The sequence below is a fragment of the Thermobia domestica genome, chromosome 18 (genome assembly GCF_964235325.1).
Source record: "Thermobia domestica chromosome 18, izTheDome1.hap1.1, whole genome shotgun sequence".
NCBI classification, from domain to species: Eukaryota; Metazoa; Arthropoda; class Insecta; order Zygentoma; family Lepismatidae; genus Thermobia; species Thermobia domestica.
In genome coordinates this window covers 101,708,577-101,722,190 of record NC_137471.1, presented here as the reverse complement: position 1 = coordinate 101,722,190, position 13,614 = coordinate 101,708,577, and the positions used below count along the sequence as shown (strand labels likewise).

General features: G+C 38.1%; 1 protein-coding gene across 4 annotated transcripts in view; it reads left to right on the top strand.

Annotated features, from left to right (window-relative positions):
* Positions 1 to 13,614, top strand: part of LOC145674948 (uncharacterized) — a 99,662-nt gene that overhangs the window by 16,099 nt on the left and 69,949 nt on the right. For all 4 annotated transcript variants that reach the window (XM_081745212.1, XM_081745216.1, XM_081745213.1 and 1 more), the window contains exon 3: positions 4,324 to 5,041. In XM_081745212.1, the coding sequence (XP_081601338.1) occupies positions 4,324 to 5,041 (718 nt within the window). The remainder of the gene's footprint in view (positions 1 to 4,323; positions 5,042 to 13,614) is intronic.

The window sequence follows — 13,614 nt, the reverse complement described above, 5'->3', positions numbered from 1 at the left end:
GACCGTGTAGACCATTCTGCTTTACTGATGCACCGCATTTAGAGCAGTTGTGTGATTCACAGATGTCTACTCCTAGGCGAAGTGCAACTGCAATACGAAAACTTTCGTTTGGAAGGTGCAGTACTAGGGTGTGTGAAGGTAATGCCTGTAGCCAAGCATCTGAAATTGGTGATGAGGAGGCGAGAAGTCTAGCCTTATCCTCTTGACTGTCTGCTTCTCGTAATAACACTGATTGATATAATTTGATGATTGGCTTGTCCCAAATTGATTGCGAACTTCAGCCCGTTATTTCAAGAGGGCTTAAATCAACTAGGTTAAACCAGTCAGATATGCAGTCTAGGACATCGGATTCTATGTGAGGCTCAATCAATTTGTTGAGGAGTATCTCAATAATATGCCGGGAGCCATAGAACGACGCTAAAAATGAAGGATACGCCAAATCGACAGCCCGACGAATACCAAGACCTCCAGAATCAACTGGAGGGGAGGCCTGTATCCATGGGTTGCTATTTAGATTACACTTGAGTAACGATTCCAGTCCACATTTCAGAACGGTGTCAAACATCTCTAGTAAATCGAGTTCACGCCAAGAAGTAGAACAGCGTAAAAAATAGATTATTCTTGGTATGAAGAATGATGCACGAAGGAGATAGAAAGCTGAATGTGCGGAGACTAGGGTCAGACGTGACAAGAAAAAATCTAACTTTTTAGTTTTCTCGACTAACAACTTACGTGTTGTCTCAGGAGAAAGGGCTGCACCAAGCAGAAATGTTGACGAGGTTGTGATAAATTGTATTCCCGGTGCTGAATTTTTAAATTGTGAATATAACACTTCCATTTGATCTTGCGAAATTCCTAAAAATCGTACTTCACACTTCATAAAATTTAAGTGTACTCCGATGTCTGCTGCCATAGTTCGAATATTGTGTAGTTCACTTATAAGTGTGTCAGGATCTCCTGCTATAGTGCCATCATCTAAGTACCAGATATTTATTTCAGTGTTAATCCTAGACACTATGGACTGAATTGTCGTGGCGAACAAAGCGGGACCTAGAAGATCGCCTTGTTGTACTCCACGGTGCGAGAGTATAATCTTGTCCCCTAGAAATAGGTTACTTGGTTGCGCATACCAATGATATACATAATGATAAATCGATGGAAAATTAGTTTTAATTGTGAGTAGCATTGCGTCTCGGTTCAGTTCATTAAAAGCGTTACGAAAGTCTAATTTCAGAAAAGCCTTTTACTGTGAATGGGGAGTAGAAAAGTAAATGCGAGCTGCATGTGCTGCGGCTTCGCCTCCATTGGGAACGCATAGTACCAATTGGTTCGGGTAAAGGAAACTTACGACGGATTCTTTAATTCTGGAATATATAACTTTTGCTGATACTCTTCTCCAAATGTTCCCCACTGCAAATTAGTCGAATTCCACCGCTCTTCTTATTAAGCGAAATAAGTGACGCTCCAAAAAAGTTTGGTCTTATTTCCTGAGGTAATATTACCTGAAAGGATTAAATGAAATAATTCTAGAATCATCGTAGTTAATCTTTTTCTTTTTGAATCTGACTCATGATGTAAAAGTAGATCCTTAAGAACCAAGGGACGGAGACCATCAATACCTCCAGCTGATCCAGATGGGAAGGATTTTGCAGCGTATCGTATTTCAGAAACTGAACCTCTTGGTATATTAGGGTGATATTTAGGAGAGTCTGGTAATGAAAAGGTGTCTGAATGTGAAGGGTGCTTCTCCTTAAGTGCTTCTAAAACAGATGCATTAGGTGTGGCGATGATATCTTCAGGAATTAGTAATCTGACTGCGCCTCCTATGTCTCCATCGTGGAGTTTGTTTTCGACTCTTTTGGTGTTAAAGAATGTTGAGATTTGCGTTTGTATTTTTTTTTTTTTTTAATAATCATGAAGTAACGCATCTCGGTGAGAATCATCTCATTCGCAAAGTCGTTGCTTGACGCAAGTCGTTAAGTTTTTAACTTGATCTAATTGTGACGGAACATTGAGTACTGCATACGGGAATAATAACAGATCCATCCATGCGTCTAGATCGTTTCTGTTTACAATACGACGGATGACACCATAGAGAGAGGTAACTACAGATGACCGAGCACCTCTTGGGACTCTTCTTAGTAAAGAAACGGAATGGTTTTAGTTCGGCCATTAGGTTGCAAAAGTCGGATATCAGATGTTTTGTGTTGTGATTATCGCATTCAATTCCATTTGATGAAGAAGGATTATAATTTAGAGATGACTTCCATTTTGATATGGAAGGTTTTTTTTTACAGAGCGTTTGGTGATTTTTGCTAATGTGGATAGCAAGTCCTCTTTGATTGGCCAGATGCTTTTCACAATGAGGCAGGATACATATTTTTCATCGTATGAAAAATTATCTAATTCATCGTTGTTTGTAACTGACACGCTTCCAATGTCAGAAACTTCCTCTATATTGTGACTCTCCTGGCAGCAATTATTGGAGATTAGATTATTTACGTCATCATAACTTTGATCAAGCCTCTGCTGGTCAGCCGCTACGCTGCGTAAACACAATTCTGGATTGTTATATTCGTGAAATATCATAAACCTAGTTATATCATAAATACTGTCACAAGTTTGAATGTGAATAACACAGAAAGTATTAACACCAAAGCAATTTATTTTGGTCATGTTTTACATTGATATGTTGTACACCTGACGCACGAATCATTTTTCGAAATGTCCCCTCTTGGCCTTGATGCAGGCACGAAGTCTGTCCGGCCACTCGTCAATGGCATTACACACCACGTTCATTGGAGAATCGTTCACTGCTCGGGTCAAGGATTGTTTCAGACTGTCGACAGATGGATGCCGTTTATGGCAGACCTTTGCCTGAAGGACTGCCCAAAGTTTGTAGTCCAACGGGTTAAGGTCCGGGCTGCTAGAAGGCCAATCAGCGGTAGAAATGAAGTCGGGGACATTCCGTGCCAGGCAGTCCTGGGTTGTTTTCGCTTTGTGGCCTGGAGCGAAATCCTACTGGAAGGTCCGCCTTTCTCCAGGGAACATGGTAGCAGACATTGGTTTCACTATAGGTGTTAGCACTGTGTCCTGGTACACTTTTGCAGATGTTTTAACTCCTTGTTCGCAAAAATGCAGCTGGGTTGTACCTGAGTGGCTCACTCCCCACCAAACCATCACTGAGGCAGGATTATGTGCCCTCAGCAGCTGCTGTAGATGACGTGACATACACACGGTCATTTTGGGCGTTGTAGACCTGCAGACCTGCTCAATTGTGAACACCTTTTCGTCAGTGAACAGAATCTTTCTGTGCAGATTGTTGGCGTAACACCGCAACAGTCTCTTTGATTTAAGGACCCTCTGCGACATTAATGTTTGGGTCAGAAAGTGACCAGTCCGCCTCTTATACGTCCGTAGATGTAGGTCACTCCTGAGCACACGAGACATGGAATTTCTGCTGAGGTTCATCTCAGCAGCCATCACACTTTGTGTTCGAACAGGATTTCTTCGAATTCTTGCTGCGACTGCTTTCTAGACCTGCGTTTTTCGTACCATTCGTAGTCTGCCACTCCTTGCGCGATCAGCTGCCGTTCCAGTCTCGGTGTATCGCTGTGTGGTGCGATGCACGAGTCTCTTGTGATTTGTAGGGGTTTCAGGACGTTGAAAATCTCACCTACTGTCTTCCCGACCTTGTGTAGTGCAATTACTGCCACACGATTTTCGTAATCGCCCCACTCCATCAGAACTCAGTACAATATCAACGTATGTCATGAACAGTCAAACACACACTACATGCATCTTCCGCTTTATACACAGATGGCAGGACTATGCCAGTCCGGGTGCCTACAGCACCACTCCAAACTTTGTGACAGTATTTATGTAATTTCGGTTTTGTTTAATAATTCATTATTAAAATTGTGTATGAAATTAGTGAATTGTTGTAACATTTTTATAAAAATCAAGTCAACTTGGAGTTAGCAATTCAGAAATAATGAAATAAGAATGAAACTTTAAAAAATGTATAAAAAATATATGTGAGATATTTTATCTGTATTTTTCGACATTTAGATTGTCAATATATATATATATATATATATATATATATATATATATATATATATATATATATATATATATATATATATATATATATATATAATATTCTGACGATTACGATTAGTCATTTCTAAACAATCTAGAATCTGAATTTAATTTAAAATGTTTATGTAGAAGTTATTGAGTAATTAAAACTTACTCCAATAACCTACATGTTTCTGTTTCTGGCAATTCAAAGTTTCGTTCCATTTGCTTTCATTTCAGGTTGTCTTATCAGCGTGCTCTCCATATTTCCAAAAGTTGTTGTTGGAGAACCCATGCAAACATCCCGTTATTATTATGCCACAGGATGTATGTTACAGTGATCTGAAATTCATAATTGATTTTGTTTACAAAGGTGAAGTTGATGTGTCTCAAGCAGAACTGCAGTCCTTGCTCAAAACAGCAGACCAATTGAAAATTAAAGGGCTTTGTGAAGTCTCAGATAAAGACACTGCAATATCACGGCGAGCATTTACAAAATTACGTCTCTCGCCAGGTCACAAGAGACGCTGTATAGAACAAGTTCGGAGGGCTATATTCTTGGACCAAGTTGAAGGTGGGCATGATACCATTGATCTAGCTATTCCACTGCCAGTCCCCGTGCATAGTGAGGAGGATCGACCAAAATCTGTTGAGAAAGGAACACAAGCAGAAGTTGATTCCGAATTTCCAACGGAAATGACCAGTCCGAATGTATCTCCTCCAGTATCTTCCACTTCCCCAGTAGTACCTGCGCAACCATCTTCAATGCCTCCTGAAAATAACGAGAGTAATGTTGCTAATAATAACGTAAATAACGAGGATACCGACATGGAAGTAGATAATAGTCAAGAGAAAGGGTCCATTCCAACAGAAAGCCAAAAGAGTCAAGCTGATGTGGAAGAAGTAGTAGATAATCATTCAACTACTCCAATAGAGGAAAGGAATGGAGATATGTCAGGTAAGCTTATCTTCATGATAACATATTGATGTCTTAGTTTTACTCAAGCAGTACTTTGCTGCTTGACTTTCATGTATATTTGCACGAAAATCTTAAGGAATTTTCAAAAGAAGACATTCACTAGCCATCTGTTGCATTCAATATTACAGCTTTGTAAAGCATGCTTACAAGGACTTCAAATCTATAGCAAAATTGCCGTGAATCTTTTAGGTATTTCATACTGACTAGGCATTTTAGGACAGTAAATTAATAACAGCAGCAACTTCCTAAATTGTCTTCTCTCTGAAGCTGTTGTAGTTTTTATCAAAGTGATGTACGAGCGGTTTTAATTAAAGATTTCCCCTGATCTACGTACCGTTGAATGGGATTTGTACTGACATTAGTCCTCCGCTACATAGGAACCTCTAATGGCCACAAACTTCCCATTGTTTATGCACTTGTGAATAACTGGTTTGGAGAAGTTCGCAAATTGTTCTAAAACCAATGGCTTGACCTCAGAAGTCAGCATTTCATCATCTTATAATTGTTTTCCTTTCAGAAATGACTTCATGATCAGAAAGAGGTGAAAATCGGGTGGTGCAAGGTCGGGAAAGTACGGGTAAAGATGGAAAAAGATTTCATACCCGCAGAATTGTACTTTTATCTAGCAAGGGAGGGTCACAGGTTTTGCCCAAGCGGGCCCAGCCCGAAAAAACCCACCTGGGTTTTTGAGCTTTTTGTTAATATATTATTGATACAACCAAGGTGATCACATTGAAAGTGATTTTTATCAGATTTTGGACTTTCCTTGGACGAATTGAACGAATATCTTTCCCGGTAAGATATATAACATTCAACATAAGACCTTTATAAAGCTCTGAATGCACTGAATGAATAAAAAAGCCTTACCTTAGCTTGAGGTATGGATTATGCTTATAGCCTATTTGAAAGAAAAAAAATGCAATTTTATATTTTAGAAAATACTCTCCGTGAATAGTGTGCTCGCCAACTCGGCGACGCCGAGGGACGTTGTCCCTCATACGTTTGACGCGTTTAAAGCCATAAATGCCGGTACTACCAGTAAACATGTAGTGCATTAGTAAAACTATTAGTATTATTTATGCCTTATTTTTGAGGTAACACAAGTATTCTTCAGTAAAATTTAGTTTTCCAACAACAGTTTAGTGCAGTTATTTGTAGGTACTCTTCAAATAAGCATTCTATAGGATCAACACCAACAAAAGCGTAAAAATTCGTCAAATTTAAAAAACTCGATGCTCAGAGTTCCGAACTACGTACCGCTTACTATTTCAAGTGCTGAATTCGAACTTTGTACTAGTGGAAGTTTCGATGTACAGTAAAGGGAGCTGTGTTTTCAACGGAGGAGAAAAAAAAAACATGTCCCGAAAGAAGTTCTCGGGAAATTCCCCCAATTGAACGCACAAAGCATCGGAACTGAATACTTCAACAATAAAACTATTTATTTTATGTTGGAAGATATTTAATTTCATTTAAGACATTCTGAAACATCCTAAATATATATAAAATTACATGAGCTGACATAAATTATTGAGCACTTCCTGGAGGGCTACAATGATTAAATTTGGCATGATGGTAACTTTCCGGGACTAACCGACAGAAAAATCGTCAAAAGTGAATATTTTTAATTTTTAGGGGGTCTAAAGAGGGGATGAAAAATGTCCTCATGTTATTTAAATGGGCCTTTTTTGGACCTATAATCTCATGTTTTAGGTACTTAGAATTGGAATAATATCTTGAAATTCGGTATGCTTGTACATTTTTGTAAGCGTTACCTAAGTGAAACCAGAAATAAAAATTTCCAACCGTAGAGTGGTTTTATGGGGAACTGAAAAATCTGTCCCATGTTATTTATATGGGACGTCTTCTACACCCCAAAATGTTTAGGCCCTTCCGGCATGATTAGAATGATGAAATTTGGCATGATTATAGCATTCCAGGACTAATCGACAGGAAAATAGCCAAAAGTGAATATTTTAAATATTTTTAGGGATCTAAAGGACGATGAAGAAATTCCCTTGTTATTTAAATGGGCGTTTTCTTGGGATACAAAATCTTATCTTTTAAATAGTTGAAATAGGAAAAGAAATGATAGAATTGTGGGTTCAAGAGATGCGAGGCCGTAGGCCGAGCAAAGACAGTGTGTTGGGGGCGATGTCCTCGGGTTGGCAGATTCAGTAAATATGAAGAGCAAGTTCACGAAATTCACTGTTGATGCAAAGGGCGATAGATAAGAAATGCGAGGCCGTGGGCCGAGCAAACTCGGGGGTCTGAGGGGCAGAGCCCTCAGCTAGCCAAAAGCTAGTTTATTTTATAAAATATGAATTATATCTTTCTTAATGGTTTTAAATTAATTTTCTGGAAATATCCCTCTTGCAACAAGTGCTCGGGAAATTCCCGTAATTCAACGCACAAGGAATCGAAAGTGAACTTCAACAATAAAAACCATTTATTTTACGCTGTTAAATTAATATATTTGGTGTTCAAATTTGGCAAACGTCACTGAGGCTTCTGGAATGATTCAATCTGCATTTGTTCGTTCGTCTGCTTGTACCACACACACTACAGAGAATCACTTCCGGTCTTTTAATGTAAATATTCAGAGTACAAGCACGAGACACACTAAATTTCCTGTATAGATTTTGGCGGCATACCAACGTAAAATTTCAAAATGGTGACAATTTATTTTTTTTCAAAATAGCGAGTATGCACGATACAAAGCGCAATTTTCGGTCTTTTAAGTCGAAATTTTTAGAGTAGAAGCACGAGATACTCTAAATTAGCTGTATATATTTTGGCGATGATCCAACGTAAAATTTCAAAATAGCGGCCATTTTTTCAAAACAGCAGTGAACAGAAAATTGTTGCAAGTTGTGGCAATGATAATCTTGAAATATAAATCACATTTTAACACTTTTACCCCAAATACATTGAAATATTTTGATAAAACCTAATTAAACCCAAAAATACCCGAAAAAACCCATACGGGCCCAGGTGGGTTGGTCTTTTTCAGAAAAACCCGGGTTTTTTCAAACCCTGGAGGGTCACGAAGTGGCTCCGCTGAGATCCGAACGAGACAATTGTGTTTGCATTTCATATATTATAACTAGACGAATACCAAAGTTATGCGTGCCACCGGGCGGAATATCATCAGTTACAACATATTTTGTAATGCAAAAGCTACAGAAATGGCACAATAGTTTGAACCGAATCATCTGTTCGGAAACGGTTGCGTAAATGGGAAACTCGGCGAACACGTATCCCATTATTTTCAAGAACACACTTTTTCTTATAAAACAGTTTGCCCCAGGGTCCCAGACGGGGTCCAACTCAAAATTTTCAAATGGCAAGGGGGTTAAGTAGCACATCGTTTGAAAGCTGTTGTAAAATAAACGAAAATGGAGCAAGTCTCGACTCTTTACGACAACTCTGTGCAAAATGCGGCGGGTCAAAATGTAAACAAAAACTTAATTAAAAAGTCGATGGTCACCCCTATAAATCGGAAACGGGCATTATTTTAAAAGTACAACGATTTAAGTTAAATCGTCTTGTCCCAGGTGGGGTTCAACTAAAAAGTTTCAAATGGCAAGAGGGGTTAAGTAACTCATCGTTTGAAAGCTGTTCTTAAATGAAAGAAGATGGAGCAAGTCTCGACATTTTACGACAACCCTGTGCAAAATGGCGGCGGGTCAAAATGTAAACAAAAGCTTAATTGAAACTCTATGGCCACCTTGAATCCAAGATGGCCGCTTTAAAACCTATGTCATTCATACCAGTACAAATCTAAATCTCTGTTTTTCTCTATTATGTATTTAGAAACAATAGTAAGACTAAAGAAAAATTGAATTTCGATTCACTTCAACTATTATTTCATTCCGTAACAGTACATATATGTTTTGTTTGTAATGCACGTTCGTCACGGTTCTCTCGATATCATTTACGTGAATCACACAATTCTAACTTCCTATTCATACTGCTAAACAAAAGTTGAATAGGTTCGAGTATTTTTCTAATTTTGTCATACGTAGTTTATACATAAAGGACTTGCTCCACCAGTCAGGTTAGGGGCTCTATTGTAACGTATTCGTGATGGTTACATTTGTATGCCATTCGTTGGTTTGATCGCAATATTTCAAGCAATACCACATATACAAAAAGAAAAAAATTCATTGACAAAAATGGCGAGCAGTGCCAAACCACTTGTAAATCATTTCAGTGCATCAAACTGCGCAAACTTTGTTGGTTTGTCACAATATTCCAAAAAATAGCTATACAAACTCATTTTTCACGCTGGCAACCATATTAGATTACAGATTATACTCTTTGATATTTGTGGATGATGCTATTAACCATAAACGTAAATACCACATTTGGCTTCTGCAACACCAGTGGTTTGAGCTGGACATGCGTTCGATACATAGTGCGGCATTTTGAACTCAAAATGTCGCGTTTTTGAACATTTCGCATCTTTTCGTCACCAACTGATCAACAGTTATGCCAAATTTGGTTTTCCTGGCTTCAGCAGTTTGGTATGCCTATCCTTTTGATATAGGTTTTAAGCGGTCAACTTGAACTCACGGTGGCCATAGCTTTCAATTAAGATTCTGTTTACATTTTGACCCGCCGCCATTTTTCATAAGGTTGTCGTAGAGAGTTGAGACTTGCTCCATTTTATTTCATTTTACAAAAGGTTTCAAACGATGTGCTACTTAACCCCCTTGCCATTTGAAAATTTTAAGTTGGACCCCGTCTGGGATTCTGTGGGGGATCCTGAAACAAAGTTTTTTTTTAAGTCTGTCCTTGAAAATGATGGAATATACGTTCGCGGAGTTTTCCATTTACTCAACTGTTTCCGAACAAATGATTCGATTCAAACTATTCTGCCAGGTAACTTTTTGTTGGTTTTACATTACAAAATATATTGTAACTCACGATATCACGCTTGCAGGGACATGGGTTTAGAAGTAAATGCAGAGAAAACTAAATACATGGAAGTGCATCGGGACCGGAATACAGCAAATTATGGATGCGTTAAAATACTAAATAATACTTTTGATAAAGTGGATAGTTTCAAATATCTAGGATCAATATTAACAGAGGAAAATCATATTCACGGAGAAATTAAATGTCGACTAAAAGCAGGGAATTCGTGTTACTATTCGGTTCAAAATCTCTTGTCGTCGCGAATTCTGTCGAGAAATTTGAAGCTTAAAATATATAAAACGATAATCATGCCTGTTGTTCTGTATGGCTGCGAAACATGGTCACTTACTCTGAGGGAAGAACATAGACTGAAAGTATTTGAGAACAAGATCCTGAGACGAATATTCGGATCCAAGAGGAACGGGAATGGGGAATGGCGGAAACTTCATAACGAGGAACTACATAGTTTATATGGTTTACCCAACATTGTTAGGGTCGTCAAGTCTAGGAGGCTTAGGTGGACGGGTCATGTAGCTAGAATGGAAGAAAGTAGAAACGCTTTCAAAGTCTTGACTGGAAGACCAATCGGAAAACGACCATTAGGAAGACCTAGGCGCAGATGGGAGGACAATATTAAGATGGATCTCGCAGAGATTGGAATACAAAGTAGAAACTGGATGCAGTTAGCTAAGGATAGAAGTCAGTGGAGAGCTTTTGTGAACGCGGCATTGAACCTCCGGGTTCCATAGGCCATAGAGTTAGTTAGTTAGTTACTCACGGTATCCCGCCCGGTGGTACGTATAACTTTGGGATTCGTCTAGTTATAACATATGAAATGCAAACACAATTGTCTCTTTCGGATCTCATGGGAGCAATTTCATAACCCTCCCTTGTGGGCAACATGCGAGTTATGAGCTGGAGCGCTGTAAAGGATGCGGACAGAATTCCACGCCTCTTGGCTTCCATAGAACCCATTTGTTTCTGCTTCAGTAGTAGTAGTAGTTTCCCGGCAGTTGCGGTAATCTTCCATCGTTACTATATCATGCTGATTCCCCTTTAACAAAAAAACAGTGGTGCACGTAGTCATGGGTTCGATTCCCAGTAAGAGAGCACAAAACTTTAATTTCTCAATTATTTACTTCTATTAATCATTCACCTCCTTTAGCGTAAAGGGCATAAACGTAGGATTTTAACCTAAAAATTCATTTTCACTTCCAAAAAGACTGTCGACATGACCTTGCCTGCTGAAAGTCGGACAAAAGCTGCCTTTAAGAGATGGTGAGTGAGTACGCTTCCATTGCTTTGACTGGGCGTTAGTGGTGGAGTCTCTGTGTCACATTGATGAAGCTATTTTTCATCCTGAGTTATTAATCTGTCCGAACAGTCATCGTGGTTTTCGGCGTACAGGATCAAAAGTTCGTGGGAGCAAGTGACTCGTTCCTGCATTTGGAAATTGTCAGCAGCTGGGGAACCCATCGGGCAGACCCCTTATGCATGTCTAAACACTCATGAATTATTTTTCCCACAGACCTCACATTTATCTTGACAGCTTCAAATAGTTAGCAAATCGTTATATGATGATCCTCCAAGATGGCAGTCCCCACTTGTCCAATGGTCTTTTATTGTCTTGCCCATCATTGACTGACTGGAATGACCTAGAATGGGATTCGTTTATACGGAAGCTCAAGCACACTTGAATTACCAGTGCTTCACATCGTATAGTGGGGCTTCCTCTTCATAAGTATCTTTCATGTTTCCTTTCGCGTGTGGCCTTTCAAGTACAAAAACTTGGTCACCACTAGGTATTCAGTTGGATCCATCTTTACAATTCCTTTCGCTTTACTGCCTCTTAACACAGAAAATGTTAGGAAATAAAAGACGAAATTTTCCTCATAACCTATCGAGATATGTATCAGTACACATGTAAAATTTCAGTATCCGCATTCACTGTAACTAGGTTAGGAGAGATCTTTGGTGAACGTTCTTCATACATTTAGTATCTTCATAGAAATCAATATCCACTTGCGTAAATCTCATATCACATGGCCTAAATTATTTCTCTTCTGAAAGTTCAAATACCACTTGGTAAACATAATTGTATGTATTGATTAAAAGGAACAAATTTCTGAATTATGAACAGTTTTATTTATTTATTATTACTATTTTTCGAAAGTAATTATTCATTTTACTGCTTGCCGAAATACTAGCTACTCCGTATGGGAGAAAGAGGTTTATGGAAAATATTTGAACTCCCTCCTCCCCTTAGGATACACATTTTAATTAAAGTAAAAAGCCCACAAGTTTCTCAATTTTTGACGTAAAATTTGAACCCCCTTGAGATATGAACTTTAGTGACATAATAAGAAGCTAACCATGAGGTAGGTACTATGTCCCAAAATTCATTTCAAACTCTTCATATTTTCCCGTGATGCTCTCACAAACAACAAACAACGTCGCTTTCAATTTTTCAAAAAAAAAAAATGGTAAGTACCCCTCCCCCCACTCACACACACTTCAAACCAGAATTTTCAGAAATGCTGGGACACATCCGTTTATTTTTAATAAGGAGTTTATATACCTAGTTCCATCTTCCTTAAATTGATGGGTTCGTGGGGTACTCGGTTTATCGCATAAAACGTGATCTTCCTTGTACCTCCTTACAATATACATTTTAGTGAAAGTCATATAATAAAAATCCAGTTCGAAGAAGGTGGTAAGCGATTCTTGCCGAACTGCCCGTTCTACGCAGATGAAGATTAGGTTCAAAGAAAATATTTGAAAGAGATATATATATAAGCTCCCCTATCGCCCTTAGGAACGCACTTTAGTAAAAGTAACATGATAAAAATTCGGCTCGAGTCAGGTGCTGTGTTTCGAAATTTCACCTCTGGTGCTTGGGGACTTGGGTTCGATCCCCGCCCCCGCCAAGTGAACTTTGTGGTGGACAAACACCGTGCGCGTGGGTTTTCTCGGGTTTCTCCCGTTTCCTCCCACTCTTCATTCCACCATTTCATTCATTTCTCATAATCACCGTCTCCTTTAGCCTAACCGGTATAACCGTGGGACGTAAAACTCAAAGATTTCATTTCATTTCATTTGGTTCGAAATTTATTTCAAACATTTCAGTCCATTTTCGTTATGATCTAACAAAAACACAATTTCATTACTATAATAGATACAGAGTGGGTAGAAAGTTTATATGCCAAGTACTATGGCCCTAACTTCATGAATTCGTGAATAATAATAATAATAATAATAATAATAATAATAATAATAATAATAATAATAATAATAATAATAATTTATTATTATTATTATTATTATTATTATTATTATTATTATTATTATTATTATTATTATTATTATTATTATTATTATTATTATTATTATTATTATTGGGAATCCCTTTTATGTTCCCAGGATATGACTGAAGCGATTTGGTAAAGGGCAAATAATATTTTATTAATTTTGACATTAATATTTTGTAAACTTTCATATTTTAAATGCAAATAAAACTCGATTCTCGATCTGGTTCTGTTAGGCCGTTCACACGTGTAAAGAAATTAAGGTAGGTTCGTAACAATTCAAAACTATGTCTAGATAAAACATTCTTTTAATAGAAAATATAACTT